Below are 17864 nucleotides of genomic sequence, written 5' to 3' on the forward strand. Positions count from 1 at the left end.
TATACACATATACATACATATATATATATATATATATATATATATATATATATATATATATATATATATATATATATATATATATTTATACACATACATACATACATACATACATACATACATACATTGTCCAAAAGCAGCACCACATTATGAGTGAAAAATAAATGACTCAAAACAGTAAAACTATAACACTTATAAAATTGACTGTATAGTTCTTATTGAATGAGTCACATTTGAAACCATTATAAAATGGCTCACATTTGCGGCAACATCCCGCTCCGTATTTTCACATGACTCCATGTTTCTTCATTGCTCTCATATTTAAAGCATGGCAATTTGATCTGCTTGTTTTGACTAAGCTATTGTTTTAATTGGAAAACAATCGGATAATGCTTAAGTGGTGTTTATTACAGAGCCAGATTTATGTGCCAAATGCGATTACCGGTACTCATAAATTCTCTCCAGTTTTATGTGAGCTAAAAGCCTTTGTCAAATCCTCTCAGTGCTCAGAAGTCTATTTATACTACCTCAACATTAACCACTGCTCATTACCTATTCCATACCTCATTCATTTCTCCATATAATTTACCTGCTGTCAAATCTGGGTTAAAATTGGACTATGAGTAACAGTCTGAACCCCAGTCTAAACTCTCTGTCAGGATTTGGTTTAATGGTGGGAGAGATGCTGAAATGCATCTTTAACGATTCCTCTTTAATGGGATAGTTTAACCTTTTTACATTATTAATGCTTCTAGATTGTTGAAGAAAATCTTATTATCAGTGTCAGCATTTGTGTTTGGGTCAGTAACTCATTTAGTAATGGTAAGAGGAAAAGGCGTAAAAGATTTTGATTAATTAATCTGGTTTATTTAGCTTTTAACAAATAAATGTACTTGTTTTGTTGTTTTTCATGTTCATGTTTTTCATTGTCTTTCTAGCGGACTATCACAGTAACAACTACACGGTGACCAATGGCTGGAAGATTCACAACACGGCCAAAAACAAGTGGTTTGTGTGCATGGCCAAGAACGCTGAAGAAAAGCAGAAATGGCTAGACGCCATTTTAAAGGAACGTGAACAGAGAGAGAGTGAGTGGATTTACTCTGGTTTGTCATTGTAGAGTATGCAACATAAAATCATGAAATAACACCAGTTAAATGTAAAACATTTTAAAATGCATTGTGTACTTTCTGTGTGCTTATGTGCAATACTGGGATAGTTCACCAAAAAATTTAAATTCTGTCATCATTTATTCACCCTCATATTGTTCCAAACCTGTATGAATTTATTTCTTCTGGTGAATACAAAAGAAGACATTGTGAAGAATGTCATTAGCCAAACAGTTAATGGACCCCCATTAATGACATTCTTCAAAATATCTTCTTTTGTGTTCACCAGAAGAAATAAATTGTGTGAAAATGATTTGGATGAACTATCCCTTTAAATTGGTCCCTTTAGCAACTTTTATTTTTCATTTATTTTAATTTTTTATACAATAAGGATCAATGAAATCAAATCAATCAAACAAAATCATTACCAAACTTCGGATACATGATGCAACTCCAGTAGGCTGTCAATTTAACATATTTTTACAATTTAACATTTGGTAAATATTTATTGTGTAAGTAATAATGTTAAAATTAACTAATTTTACTAATAATTAAATAAGTAATTATTATGAAATAATTTAAGTTATTTTGAAAACGATTTGAAAATATTTAGAAAAATAATGAATCCATTGCCAGTACTAGTCACAATGTTTAGTAAAGAATAATTATTGGATTAAATTATTATTAAATTATTATTATCAAAGCAATTATTTATACCTCCTTATGTATAACAATGAACCCATTTCCACTGTGCTTTGTATTTTAGCATCCTGCAATTTGCTGTACCTAATATGTTTTTATGTGGATTTTTTCTTCTGTTGCGAAGTGGAACACCTGTCCTCTGCTGGACACCTGTTCTTGTTATCTCTTCTTTTGAGGCCTGTGTGATGTACTACAGGGTTGTTCTGATTGTTAGGTCACATGATCATAGCAGTTAAACCTCAGATATACCACAGAGCCCATTCTGATCACGGCTCTTATGTTTCAGCATGAAGCATTAGTCTGTAGGATCAGCTTACCAGTGTCCAAGGCAAAGTCCTCAGCCAAAGTATTATAATGCGGTGCAAGTTGGCGGTAGAGCGAGAGAGTCACTTTTATGCTGAGATGCCAGATGAAAGCAGAAGTTTTATGGTGCGTATCAGGTTTCCAACGTTTGAAATCGGAGCCCATTCCAACAGGTGCCACATCAGTCACACCTCTCTGACCGTCCGAGTCTTCAGCCAGCACCCACTCGTTTCTCTATACAAAGACGTCGTTGAATTGCACATTTCGATTAATATTTGATCTGAAGTCTAAGACTAGAAAAATATTTCTCTCAAGTACCCAAACACAAACTTGAATAATTCATTGCAAATGAACGGTTCTGTTGAGCATGCTTACATACTCAATAAAGCAGGTACCTTCAAATAATAATTTTAAATAATTAACTAAATAATGTTTTAATAATTTTAAATAATTAAAAATTTAATTTTAAATATACATTTTAAATACATTTATTTAAATTTATGCAAATTAAATTCAATTTTTAGCTAAAAAAGCAAGTGAACATTCTTTAAAGTTATTCTTGCATTCGTCCGTTTCACGTTGGTGTGCACTGATTGAAATCGGCAGTTCAAAATGAGGACAAAAACAGGAAGATTTGGGGTTTGAAATGAAGGTCTGCTCATTTCTAAAATTGCCATTCAGCATCAGACCTTCAAATGCCAAGGTGGAAATTACGCGTCAGCAGGGTCATTTTTGAGGAGCCATTTTTAATGATGTGTTGCCTCTTTCCTGAGACTTGATTGAATTGGAGCCACGTACAGCTGCCACGAACACCTCCTCAAAAAAGTCTTTGTGAGCGAGAGCTGCAGCTGCCGGTGGCTTCCCTCTCTCTGGGCTCTCAGACACAGTAAAGAGCTCTGAATGAGAGCCATGCCAGCTGCCGCCACATCTGAGCACGCTTCCATCAGCTGCAATCCCATTGATACTCTCTTTAACATCACCTTTTGTTTAAATGTACGGTAAAAACCTGAATGTTTGCCTTGACTGAAGGGTTGTTTTAAGTTTTTCTTTGCATTAGGCAACAAGCAAAATGCCTCGGACGACTGACAAAGTGCTTTTTTTTAGGCAACCTTTGCGTGAAGCTCCTGTTTCCGTTACAGCTTGACTCTGGCTGCACTGCTAATATAAACAAGGCTGTTTTCATCGGTGGCATTGCACTATTGCACAGTTTTTAGCATGCAGTGTTCTCTTCAGGTCTGTTCAGGAAACTGCAAACTCTCTGGTAGAGGTCATTCTCTGCATCTAGAGTCGCATCTGTTCTCACCTTATTAATGTGTGATAACCATTTCTTTCATATTACTCAGTTCGTGTTGTAGTTTAACACCTTTTATTTTATTTTGTGTAAAGCGTGTGGCTTACATGTCGAATGCTGATGCCAATTTTTGCGACCCAGCCCTCCGCCCACCAAAATACCTCTATAGCAGAATGCATGTGAACACAAACCTTATAATAAAATCAGTTAAACCAGTGTTTCCTTTCAGCCTCACCTAAACATTAACTGACACAGCAACACCCGCCACAGCTTGAAAGTAACACTTGAGGAATAAACTATAATTATATAGTAGAACAGTATAAAAGTCTAGTTCATCCCTCATAATTTCAGCGAATTTGCTATTAACTTGGGTTACAGGTGCAGCTGACCTAGGAAAAAAAATTGTGATTTTAATTTATGAAATATTTTTTCAAAAATCATTCATAAATCCATTCTAATTTTTTTTCAATTAATTTATTGCATTGAATGTGCCAATTTACATTTAGAATGATTTTGTTACAGTTATACAATTAAACAATTAATCTTTTCTTCATAAATGAGGCCTATTGATTTTATTGCTCCTAAATGTTTTTTTTTATATATAAATTATACTTACAAAAAAAACCCAATATTGTCTAATTTGCAATTAGACCATATAGTTTAACAATTTGCTTTTGTTTCATAAATAAGGCCCATTGATGTTTTTGGTCTTAATTTTTTTTTAATTTTTTATTTGTATAAATTATTTTTACATTATGCATCTTATTACTACTATACATTATTACTAATATACATTATTATCTATAAATGTTATTGTTTAAATATGTAAAAATTTCAATCAAAAACATTTTTTTCTTGTTAATTTTTCTGCTTTTATTCGGGGTTCTTGACTCTTTTTTTCTCATTGTTTGGCAGGTTTGAAGCTCGGGATGGAGCGTGATGCCTACGTCATGATCGCAGAGAAGGGAGAGAAGCTGTACCATATGATGATGACCAAGAGCCGCCACCTCATCAAAGATCGACGCAGGAAACTCACCATTGTACCCAAATGCTTCTTGGGAAAGTAAGTTTTGAGCATTATGTAATGTATTTTAGAGATTATTGTCCAGACTAATGGGTTCTCCTTACTGACCGGTCAGTTCCCATGCCGGTGATTGGCTCAGTCCGCGCTGAGTGTGACACCTTCCCTCGGCTGCTTTTACGCCATCTGACTGTCTCCTGAATATCTTGCAAGTCATCCTAATCCAAGAGGCCCCTGTATGAATGAAAATGCATGCGCACACACATACACACTTACTTAGCGCTTGTAAATGCTTTCCCAAGCTCACTGCCAAGCACCCCATTGGACACAGACATTCCCAGCGAAAAAAAAAAAACCTTCATTAGAGAGAAATCTGCATTCAGTCTCTCTCTCTTTTTCTCTCTGTGCATCTCTCTTCATTTTTCTCTCTCTCTCTCTTTCTTTCTTTCTTTCTTTCTGTCGCTCGCTCACCCAGTCTTTCAACACCATGAATGAACAATGAGTGCTATGTACGCCTTTAAACTTCCAAATACAGTGTGTGTGTGTGTTTGGGAGTTGAGAGGAGAGATTCCTCACACCAATTAAAATTCTCTTTTTGCACTGCATTAGTAGATAAGGAGAAAAAAGCACTGTCCTGTGGTCTATTTGAAGAGATTATATTGATGCAATCTCATTTAAAAGGCCACAAAAATTCACAAGTTCAGATATGAGCCTCGTTTGGTGGTTTATAAATCGGAAGGGCCTTGCTGCTGAGCAGTGTTGGGAATAAGAAACTCAAAGTAGCAATGCTGCTAACTTAACTACATATTTCAGTATTTCAGTGCTTTAAAATAGTTTCGCTTTTTACAGTCACAAGCTGCTTTAGCCAGTGAGTAACAATACTGCACAACAAAATTCTGTGTATATTGAAAACATTTTTAAATCAAACACACTCCTCTCTCACAGTTGGGGAGTCCAGTTCGTTTCTGATTTCGCAATACATCATACTTTCATGAAATCATGCAACATACTCTACCCTGTCAGTGGACATCGTTCATTCCAAAGCCAGTGCGAGATAAACAGCAAGTGTGCGTGCGACAGTAGGCTGCGGGTGGCAAAATTATTTACGACAGTGGTAATGGACAATTCCGCTTCCAGCCTCTAGGGCGACCGAAGAGGAAAAGTTCCTTAGGGTTGCTTTAAGTTACATAAAATATGACTCTGACTGAGATTCTCATAGTTTTTTTTTTTGTGTGTGTGTCTGATTAATTACTGCTGATTACAAACAGCAGTGTTTCATTTGATGTTGTGAATTGTATATTTTAAACGAATTTCCCTCTTAAATGGCTTCAATGTAGTTACTGCTTACTGCTTGTAACTGCTTTACGTCAGAATCTTGTTAGGTAGCTTTTTTTTCTTCAAAAGGCTATCTTGACTGTAGTTGAAATACAGTTGAAGTAGCACTTCCGCTGAAGTGGCTTAAAAAGCAAACAGTCGCTGGCCTCACAGCCTCAGCTGTGCTGTTGTTGTCCTGTCAACACCTGACTGGATACATTTCGCATGGCTCCCTCAGAACACAATTATTCAAGCGTTTCAGCCTCGGTGGTCCAGGTGAAAGCAGCTGTGATTGGCTCTGTTGTACGCTGGCTTGCGCATCCTTCTCAGAATAAAACACAATCCCACTCCTTCCAAGAACAGCCGAGCAGTTCAGCTGTTAATGTGGACAAACGCTCTGCTACTGCTCAGACTCTGGCTCTTTCTCTCATCTCTGGCTATTTCTTGAGCCACTGTTGATTTATTTTTAGAATTTACTTCAAAATATGGCGAGATTTTGATCCGTACATCATCACAAGTTCTGAAGTACTGTAGAGAGTCCTTTGTAGAGAGATTTCATTTATGCATTTAAACTTACAGCAATGACCTAAAGCAAAGATTTATTGGTGTGGTAAAAAGCTTTAAATGGCCAAAGCAGTGAAGGAATGTTTCTAGTTATTTACAACTTAGGCTCTATTGAAATCATCTGCTTTCTATATTCACAGAAAATGATTTTGACTCGTTCATCAGTTTGCATTCAAGTTGCATTTATGAGACAAGGATAAAATCACTTGCTATCATTGTCCAGTTATTCAACTCATGTCGTGAACCGATAAATCCTGTCATTTTAGCATAGTACTTGCAAGGATACAAAAAAGGACTGTTTAGACAGTCAGACTGTTTAGTAATGCATAACTAGAAGTTCATCCATTCAGAACAGTTTTTTTACACTTAATATAAGTGCTATTACAGAAATGCAGGCCTCACAATTCTGATTTTATACCCATAGTCTTCTAAGTACATTTTTGTAAACGTGCATTTATTTATTTATTTATTTATTTATTTATTTATTTATTTTACAAACTGAGGGACAAGTCAAAATTATTTTCTGTGGTAATTGAGCTTGTATTTAATATTACTTCAATATCTCATTATATCCTTCTCTGTCACACTCAGACATATAGTACATGCATAATCGGACAGATATAGATACAAGCGTATGGAAATTCTCACACGCATCTACAGCATGTGAGAGAGCTCTGTGTGCGCTAGCTGTGGAGAATATTAATGAGTTACATAAACACTAATTAATTCACCCCAGGGACGCCCACCTCCACCCCTTTCCTTTCCTGCCAATCTGAATTAGAGACTTATGTAATCACAGCAGACTCACTGTCTGTTTCGTTTCACTGCTCTCTTTCATGGGCCGGACTGCCCTCTCCTCTGTGAACTTCCTCTGCAGATCTGCACATAAAGGCTTTGGAAGTAGCCTGTAAGATCTCCACATAACCCACATAACCACATCATAAACATTTATTGTTTGTATTTTGTATGAAAGGCTTGATTATGTGATTACTATCCTTTTATTGACATTGTCATCTTTTTTTTTGTGTGTGGTCAAAGCAGCAGCTAGAACCTTTTTTTATATTTGTTCACATTCTCCTCTTTTGTGGTAGCATTATTTTTCTGCTATAAAACTTTGTGTTTGATATTGTAATTGCAAAGACCACAAACTTGACACAATCGCTGCAAATCCCAGCCACTGCTTATAGATGTACACATGCATTTTTCCTAATAACTCTGGAACCGTATGAGCTGCATTCCTCTTCCACCGTGTTGAAATGATTGAAAACCCTTTCTAACTAATTCTAGGCTAATTTCAAACTGTGCCTTTGTCCGATTCGCATAAGATTTACCATGTACCATCTAAAACCCCTTGAGATAAAACATTATCAAAGATACTTTAAATAGTCAAATTGTTTTACGGATTTATGTGTGGCCCAGAAGACACTTTGACCTATAGTTTCTGAATGCAAAGTCTAGCTGTAATAAAACTTGGTCATCAGCATGTCAAATGTTGTACAAAAGTCTTAAAATATAAGAAAAATGTGCACTTGTTTCAGGAAGTTGACATTTACCACCAAAACACAGAATCCACATCTATTATTCACAACTGTGCTCATTTTTTGACGGGGACAATAGAGTGCTGCTTTTTTTGTAAAATATCTGTGGTTAACACAAGCTCAAGATGTTTTCATGTTTTATTCTACAACATAAAATACAGCTGTAATATCTCACTCGTGATTTTAAAAAAAGCTTTTACTTTCTAAAAAAAGGCGTTTCCTACATTTAGATTTAGATTACTTCAGTATTTAGGTATTAAATGTCATAAGTTGTGTTGATTTGTGAAGATTATCATGATGTAAGAATCATACACATTTGTTAGTCACTGACCTTATTTTCTGCAATAATCCAAAAGGCAATGGAAAAATCTTATTTGGTTTCTGTCGAGGGAACCAGGGTGATGCAAAACCTCTGGGTTGGCCTTAGTTGTATTATCTAGTAATCTGTATCACTGTGAAGTTTTTGACTGTGAAGGGTAATGACTTATCAAGGTTAAGTATTTTAAAAGAGTTCATGAAGTAGTGCATGTGGTCAGCTGATTTGAAGGAGATGTAGAGGGCAGAGCAGTTGTGTAGTCAGGTGAGATATGAATGTCTTACTGTACTGGGTGAATGTGGGGTGCCTTCTCTTCCTGCTCCATCTGTTAACCCATCCTTTCATCCGACTCCTCTACCCTCGCTGTTGTCGTTCAACATTTCAAGGACACACACACACACACCCTTCTCACATTCCCTTTAAGGCGTCATAACTGTTTACGCATTGCTTATTTCTGTCCCTGAATCTAATGGGATTTACAGTTTCTCATGCAGCAGTCACACACATACAATCACACACAACGTTGGAGTCGCCACTAAACCACCTCAGACATGCAATTGCTAATAAATTCCTCCCCTGCCTTCTTCAGAAGTAGTTAATAATTTAAATACTGTTCTTGCCATTTTCATTTGGCAGTTGACTAGCTAAAGTCAAGTTGTAGCAAACTATGTATGTATGTGTGTATATTATTAGATAAAAATACAGTAAAAACATTAATATTGTGATATATTCAAATATATTTATTCCTGGGATGGCACAGATTAATTTTCAGGAGCCATTATTCCAGTCTTCATTGTCACTGTGTTCCTTCAGAAATCATGCTTAATATTATGATTGGGTTCTTATTAAAAATTTAATGAGAAACGTTTGTTCTTATTGTCTGTGTTGAAAACGGTTGTGCTGCTTAATATTTTTGTGAAAACCATGATGCATTGTTTTCAGGACTCTTTGAAGAATAGAAAGTTAAAAAGAACAGCATTTATTTTAAATAAGATTATAAATATATTTTCTGTAACCTATGATCAATTTAACGCATCCCTGCTAAAAAAAATTTTTTTTTTACTGCCACCAAACTATGCTGTAAATATGTAAACAAAAATTAGATTAGATAAAAAAAACTAAAACTAAATTAAGATATAATTATATATTGTTACATATAAACAAAATGTGTGTGTGTATAGACAAATAGAGCCTTTTTTCAAAACTAAAGCTATATGTGAACCCTGGTGTTTGAACTTTTAAGACCTTAACAGAGTGGAATGCAGCTTGATATCATCTTGATTTGTGTCCTTTGTGAACTTTTTACCAGTTCTGTCCAGTCACTCTAAAGGATTGAGTGAATCCAAGTTCCCAAGTACCTTTGACTAGTGGCTCATAAATCCCTTCTTTAGCATGTGTGGAGTGTTGTGTTATGTGCAGACTGATACAACTGTTGTCTCTGTGTGTCCTCAGTGAATTTGTCTCATGGCTCTTGGAGAGTGGAGAGATCAGTAAGGCTGAGGAGGGAATCAACCTGGGTCAAGCTCTCCTGGAGAACGGCATCATCCATCATGGTAAGAGAACGTTCTCCCTTAAAAGAACTATGGTATTACCTTGATTTATTGGACATGGACCATGGTAAAATCATGGTATTATTTTGAACTTTTTTAAGGTGCTAATGTGAATATAGTAAATACCATGGGAATATAATTTGATCCTGGGATGTGTAAAACTCACATATTTTTAAAATCGAACAGTTGGTTGGTTGCATGAACAGCAGCTTGTTCAGCTTGGTCAACATACTGGATGCCCTAAATAATTAGGCTAAAAATCAACCATTGTGACCCATCACTGTACCTTGGTAACTCCAAAGTGCTATTTGTAAGCGTCATTACTTCATTAAAATCTATTATTCTTTCTCTCAGTGTTTTCATTTTTGTGTGTCTCTTTCTTTTCCTCTTTTAACCTCATTCACCCCCATTTATTTCATCAACATGTTTTTGTGTATTGCTTGGTTTCATTTCCAAAATTCAACTGTTTTGACATGTTATGTTTTTTAAATATAAATCTATTATTCTTTCTCTCAGTGTTTTCTTTTTAAATCTCTTATCTTTTCCTCTTTTAACCTCATCCACCCCCTTAGATTTCATCAACATGTTTTTGTGTATTGCTTGGTTTCATCGCCAAAATTCAATTGTTGTCCATGTTCTGTTTTTTTATACAGTCTTGGCAAATGAACCACAATCCATTAACTGTTTATACAAACGTTGGACTGTTAAAAATCACCATTTGACATATTTACACTTTATAAATCTGGCACGAATCTAGCTTGTTGGCCAGCACTCACTGAGATCCCTTACAGATGATCGGCAGTCTGGATAGTAACATGACATGAAATGCTGGTAGAGCATAATTCATGAGGTGCAGTGTTTGCCTGAGATTTGGGGAGCATCATACCTCTACATTACAGCCAGGCGATTGTGACAGTGAAAACTGACAAACACCAGAAGTGATTGGAGTGATGAATTCAAGTATAAGGGCTCAGGCAGTCAATCAATAATAATGGTGGCTGTTAAAACAGGCTGTTGTGTAGCAATGGCATTCACTCACCACAGTGAGAGAAACAAATCACAGCATCACACCATAAGCTCAGTTACATCTCTGTGGTGTTATGTTTGAGGTAAAGTTTAGCGTTTAAGCATGACATAACATTTAATTGTGTCTGTGTGTGTGTGTGTGTGTGTTTTACCATAGTGTCGGATAAGCACCAGTTCAAGAACGAGCAGGTGCTGTATCGCTTCCGTTACGATGACGGCACTTATAAAGCCAGGAGTGAAATGGAGGACATCATCTCAAAGGTATTTTACCCTAGAATACTGGCTGAAAACAATATTCACCTTATCTTATGTATCCCATAGCTAAATATTCTTTTTTTGTGATGAGCTCAGATGGTGGACAAAATGAAATAAATAAATAAAAAATTATTAAAAAGTTCAGAATAATAAAAAATTCAGTATTCTACCCAATTTGTGTGTTTGTGCCATGTGTTTTTATCCGTCTTAGAATATTGTGACATTATCTTAGCAACATGCTAACATCAAAATCTATTGGAATAAATTGTGATTCAAGCGTCTTATACTGTTTACTGTATAAGTATACTGTTTGTGCCTATGTAGAGTGATTCAAATCAGTCAGTTATGAGGTTCCATTCCTAGGCGGCACACTAAGTTTTGGTCAATTGAAACCAGTCAGTTTATAGATTGAAGTCAACAGAATCTTGAGTTGAGTGCATTTGATACATCTTGTTAAACAATTGTGTCAACACATCAATTAAGAAGTGATTCCAAAAGGACAACAGTAAATGAAATGCATAGAGATGCAGCTGTCGGTGCAATTGTTTTAAATAAGTTTATGTGTGTCCGGCAGGGAGTGAGACTTTACTGTCGTCTCCACAGTCTCTTCACACCTGTTATCAAGTAAGTGACACATGTTTTCTGCCATACTTCACACTCAACAGACAACACTATTATTTAATTCTCACTATCATTAAAGCAATAAGATGACTTGTATTCAAGTTTAATACAAAATGTTTTGCTAACGCCTTTTGCTTGCACATGTACAGTAGCATTACACTTCATTTATTATCTCTTTTATAATTAAATCTAATATATGCAGTTTATCCAATTCCAATTTATTTAAACACATTTTTGTTAAATAAAAAAAATAAAATGTTTATAAATAACTTTATTAAATTTGATTTCAGTGTCTTAATTTCAGCTGTCTTAAATGATGCGATGTGCTTGTTTGTCTTTCATGGATTCACCTTGACCAGCTGCACACATTGTGTGTGTATAAGTGTGTGTGCATGTGTAAGGATTGCAGAGTTGTATTGCTTTTCTGTCACCTCTCACCTTTGATGCCTCACATAAAGAGTAAGGAGGGGCCATTGGACTGCAATTGGGACCAACTCTGATCTCAGATTCAAAAATTAACAACTAACATGTTGGTTACTTGCCCTTTAGCAGATGCTTTTCATCTTTTTAAGAGACTTACAGTCCAGGTCACTAATTACACTACACTAATTGCTAGGTCAGACCACCCTGGAGCAGTCTGGGGTCTTGGGACTTAGTGGTAATAGTAGATCTCAGTGAATAGAAGATATTTCCAGATCATTGGTCTCCTTTAGCAACCTTAATTAATGTAACCTTTGCCACTTAATCAATAAATAACTGCTTTAACACAGTGATTAAATTGTAACAATCGGAGACATTTCCATTGTCATTATATCAATTATGTATGTGTGTGTACAACATATATATATATATTGACACGCGCCAAATGCGGGTGGATTTCAGCAGTGGCGTCTAACACGGTCTCTCTTAGTAGCCATTTTGGCGGGTTGAATTTTACATACATTTTTCAATTGTAGTCTTTTAAAAAGGCATCTGAAATTAAGTACAATGTGGTGGTGTTAAAATTTTTATATCTGAAACGCTTCCAATACTCATTTTCCGCAGAATAGATGCACGATACCAGCTGCGCTTTCTCACTCTCTCATCTCTCCAACAGTGCGTTGACAAACCCTCCTCCCCTCACTCACTTGTTTCATTTGCACTGGATGAATGTTGTTGCTGTTAAAGGGCTTGCATTTCGGCGTGGGATTGCGCATATTGCACATAACTTTACTCATTCCCGCAGATTTCGCACCCAAAGTGCGCACATAAAGCTGCCTCAGTTCTAAATTGATTTCTTTTTCGCTGCTTATTGTGCTTAAACAGTCAAATACACAAAAAATAATGTCAAAATGCCGGTCTTGGCGAGTATTCATGTAAACAGTCAGTTATCTTTTAAAGTGAACGTAAACAGTTGAGAAAGAAAACGCATATGTAACAATATAATGGATCCGTGAGTCAAGTCTTAAAGTGACACCACCCTAATATACATGCTGCCAAATGATAAGATAATATTAAAAATATCTATATGGCAGTTTCTCCCCATGGTATTGATGTCATAATTGTGACCAGTGTAAATGCTGAGTGGCTAGTAACTTTGGAAAACCACTAGCCACAGTGGCTGGTGAGCAAAAAAGTTAGTCATATATAAATGATTCAATGTGTTCTGTTGATGTAGACAGTTGTGAACATTGTCCAATTTGAAATCTTTTTTATATACAGAGACAGAGATCATCATCTGAAAACTTTCAAATCTGTCGTACCGGCTAGCAAACTGGTGGAATGGCTTGTGGCACAGGTAACATGAGGATGGACACACACACACACACACACACACACACACACACACACACACACACACACACACACACACACACACACACACACACACACACACACACACACACACACACACACACACACACACACACACACACACACACACACAGAGAGAGAGAAAGAGAAACACTTTATTACATAAATGTAACATACACACTTTTTTTTAACTTTCTATTTATCTTTCAGTTAATTCTTTTTGGGTTTCTGTACACAATTTATATAGTATTTCTGCTAAATTTTATCTCAAATTATTTACAGTCTAATATTCACAGTTGCTCCATTTTGTCATTTCATTCCAGACGCAGAAGTCATCTAACATGGCTCACTGTCTTGATTGTTTTGTGACTTTGTTCGTGATTTTCCTTCTGCAGGGTGACAGCACATGCCGTGAAGATGCGGTGACCCTCGGTGTTGGACTCTGCAATGCTGGTTTCATGCACCACGGTCAGTCTTTATATACTTATGTTGACTACTTTAAATGTTTCAGTGGACTTTTTTATTTATTTAATTTTTTATTTAGCCTCATAATTTTTTATCAAAATGTCATAAACTTGATCTTCTGGCGAAATAAATAACTTCTCGTTGGTGATGTATGCTGCCACTACTTCTGTTTCTTTGCTACTTTAAAGGTGAAGTGTTCAGTTTCTGTGTCTCTAGTGACATTAAATGGAATTTTCAAAAAGTAAAGATTCTGAAACGAGATTTCCTGAACACTCACCACATTAGCGGTCAGTCAGAAAATAAAACTGCTGCCATTGGTTGGTGCAATGTTGCTGTGTAGGGTTGATCAGGCTGCTCAAACAAACAGAGAAATGTTTTGATAATGCCACAGAGACACAGTGTTTATACTTTTCATGGGAATCAGACTACGTATGGCTTTCTTATAGTTGAAGAAATTACACGAGTCATCTTAAAAAAAAAACTTCACATTTTGCAGTTGTCATTGGCCTTCTCTGTTTGCAACACTTGGGTCCAGTGCAAAACTTTGAACCGTGGCAGTGTTTGTGTACGAGAGAAAGTGAAAGAGAAAGGGTTTTGACTCCTGGCAGCATTAAAGCCATCTTGGAAATATAATGCAACATTAACTGTGTTTTAAAATAAAATTAAATTAAAATTAAATAAAGCAATAAGCCACAATAAGCTGTTGTTTATTGTGATTTTATAACAGCTAAACGGTGTTATTAGGCACAATGTGAAGCTGTTCTAAAATCACTGTAAATCACAGCTTCACGGGGCTAATTGCTTTTATAAACCGATTACTGCACATACCTGGCAACGTTTCATAAAATATATACACAGCAACAATAATGCAACAATTTATTGATGACAAATAATTATTCCGCCAAGCAATGTTGTTCTTCAACAATGTTTAGCAGAATGATTGCCAAGCAACTCACAGACACAGAAACACACAGATATAGTGGCATAGTAATACTGATGTAATAGGTCACAGGTGTGTGTTTATACAGTATTTTACAATGGCTTCGAATGTGGCTCAGCAGGTCACAATCAAGTTCTGGAACTATCCGTTTTATAATGCTAATTTAATTGCCTAGTGTTATATATGTCTTTTTTTCTTTCTAAATTCATTAATTAGTGCATTAGTGTCACACACTTATTGCTTTTTTTAACATCACACTCTCCATGTGTCTGCCAGAGGTCATAGTGTAAAATGGAGAGAGATAAGTTTGTTGTAGATGTAAACAGCTGTTGGAAAAACATCTGGGGCCTCTGATGGAACAGAAATTATCACAATAATGGAAAAGAACATTTTCCGATGAGATACACATGCTCATAGACACATGCCTCCTGTCAGAGTTATTAGAAGTGTTCTGCGGTCATGTCGGATCTCAACTTCCAAAACTATCCTCAACAATATTTTGCTTGGAATTCACAGACAGAACAGCCTGTCCCTACAAAGTTCCTAAACACACACACACACACACACACACACACACACACACACACACACCCACACCCACACCCACACACACAGACAGACACACACCATCTTCCTGAGAGGGAAAAACAGTGCACTTGCACACACCAGACCTCCCATTAAATCCTCTTCCTTCATCCTTCACCTCAGATTTGCCCAGACATCAATCCCACAGACATCACGAGTTGTTTTAACGTGAACTGAAGGGTGATGCAATTGGCCCTCTTCACTCTGTCAAATCGTTTTGTCATCAGCAGACATGATCAGCACTGAGTTATAAGTGTTTTTTTTTTTTACCAGTTTATAAAAGTAGCAAAATGTTTATTTTTTCTTTCTCAGTTAAATTCAGTTCTATCTTTGTCTTGCAGTTCTGGAGAAAAGCGAATTTAAGGATGACTCTCAGTTTTTCCGGTTCTATGCCGATGAGGAGACTGAGGGTACGAGCTCCAAGAGTAAACAGCTTCGCAGTGACTTCAAACTCATCGAGAACATCCTTGCCAAATCCGTAGTGGTGAGATACAAAGACACGTACACATCAGGGGTTCCACCCCTGTGGAGAGCAGTGTTGAGGGATAACCAACTAGCAATGCCACTTACTTAACCACAGTTTTCCATAGCTTGACAGTAGCTGAACTTCTTTCAAAATTCAGTAGCTTTTCTAATAACAGCATTGTAGCCGTTTATACTGCATGTCCCTTTATAGCCCATAAGAACTAGGGCATTAAAATAATTAAAGGCACTTTCCTGTCATTTCTCTCAAATGTAGCTTTGAATTGCAGTTTGTTTGTTTGTTTTCACTGATTCATTTGAGTCCCATTGGGAATTTATGTTATCATCTTTTTGTAGCAAAATGATAGTTCATTAATATCTGTTCTACTTTAAATTAGGTTGCTTTTTTTGTTTTAATTAGTTTTTATTAAGGTATTTAATAGTTTAAGTATAACAAATTATAATAAATCCAAAATGTAAAAATTTGCAATTTACTCCCTCAGTGAAGTTTGTATTCTTTTAATTTAGCTAAGAGGTCACAGTGTGACATACTGTATCGATCTTCTACTTGTCACACGTGATACAATTTCAAGGGTCCAAGTTCACCAAACTTGAACTTTTAACACAGCACAATGCGCACTTGTGTTTGCGTTTCTGGACTCCCACATTCGTGAAAAAAAAAGAAAAAAAAAAGTAGTGTGACTGCCTCTTTAGGTGTATTTACTGTAGATTTACTAGTTTAGTCTTAAGATGCTATCTGAGATTCTGTTTTAATTGTAAAAAGTTTGATTTTAGTAATTTAGTTCAATCACTCTAAATTGTGTAGCTATATCAGATTCAGATAATTTACCCACTGACCTCACATTTATAACGCACCCACTTTTATTCATAGACACATATGCATGCTACTACACGCACTCAAGCAATACTATCAGCAGTGCATCGATTTTTCTCCTCCGTGCCAATTAAGACCCTCCTTATCCATCAGTAATTACCCTGACCTTTACAAACCACTCTTTCATCCCTTATTGACTGACAGATTCCTCCTCCAGACCATCAAATGCATGAAAATCTTGCATTCTCTCCTCTCTGTTCAGAGGCTAAGAGCTTCCTGATTTACCCTTCTCAGCCAGCCCTCTCAGACGTCACGCCACTGCAGTTTTTCAGAGAAAATAATGGTTGATGGATAGAAATAAAACAGAGGACGAAATTTACAGGGCTGGTAAACATGTTCTGCTTCAGCTCTTATATAATAAAAGCACATAAAAGCCCATCTCATGTGTAGCTGTGGAGAAATTGAGCATTATATCCTTGTTATGATCCATGATTAAGCCTTTAGCACCTGAGCTGACCTATTAGCATGCAGCTGTGGCACATATGAGCAGATTATTGTTTAGTTATTTTTAGAAGAACGGACTTAACACCTCAAACAGCTTTTTGACTAGAGGATGCGTAGCTTGTTCACACGTTTGCACAAACACTGCAGCTCTCTCAGCATGGCACCGAACTGCTAAATCACAATTTGAATCCTGAAAGTTACACGTTCTGTTCCGTGCTGTCACTTGCTGAATTTTTTTCTTAGATGCACAAATGAAATCATCATAATAACGTCCTACTCTCCTGCTAATATTGACCGTCATGATGATGCAGTTACTCTCTTGTCCCCGTACAGATCCATCCTGATGAAGAGGACTATGGGTTTGAGATCGAAGAGAAGAACAAGGCCATCACAGTGAAGAGTGTGACCAGGGGCTCATATGCAGAGGTATGAGGTTGAGCAACCATCTTCTAAATTGAGCATTGCTGCATGCAGATCTCAGATGTATTTTTGATTGAAGGCCAGTTTTTTTCCACAAAATGCAATGCGCGAAAGTATTCCTCCATTCCTCTAGTTCTTCATGTTTCTCTTCCCCATATATATATAACTAAACTTATTGAGCTTTCCCAAAATACATGCCAATGGTTGACTTTAGTCCCACAGAGTCTGCCACATTTGGGTTTTTCCCTA

The 17864-nt window shown here is 36.3% G+C and overlaps 1 protein-coding gene across 1 annotated transcript in view; it reads left to right on the top strand.

Annotated features, from left to right (window-relative positions):
• The window catches only part of prex1 (phosphatidylinositol-3,4,5-trisphosphate-dependent Rac exchange factor 1), a 74563-nt gene that overhangs the window by 32589 nt on the left and 24110 nt on the right, over window positions 1-17864 (top strand). Inside the window, exons 9-17 of the mRNA XM_084138683.1 lie at window positions 939-1088; window positions 4321-4468; window positions 9611-9711; window positions 10892-10995; window positions 11564-11613; window positions 13312-13387; window positions 13800-13872; window positions 15736-15878; window positions 17529-17621. Of these exons, the coding sequence (XP_083994809.1) occupies window positions 939-1088; window positions 4321-4468; window positions 9611-9711; window positions 10892-10995; window positions 11564-11613; window positions 13312-13387; window positions 13800-13872; window positions 15736-15878; window positions 17529-17621 (938 nt within the window). The remainder of the gene's footprint in view (window positions 1-938; window positions 1089-4320; window positions 4469-9610; window positions 9712-10891; window positions 10996-11563; window positions 11614-13311; window positions 13388-13799; window positions 13873-15735; window positions 15879-17528; window positions 17622-17864) is intronic.

The sequence above is a fragment of the Abramis brama genome, assembly GCF_963993115.1.
Source record: "Abramis brama genome assembly, chromosome: 16".
Lineage (NCBI taxonomy): Eukaryota > Metazoa > Chordata > Actinopteri > Cypriniformes > Leuciscidae > Abramis > Abramis brama.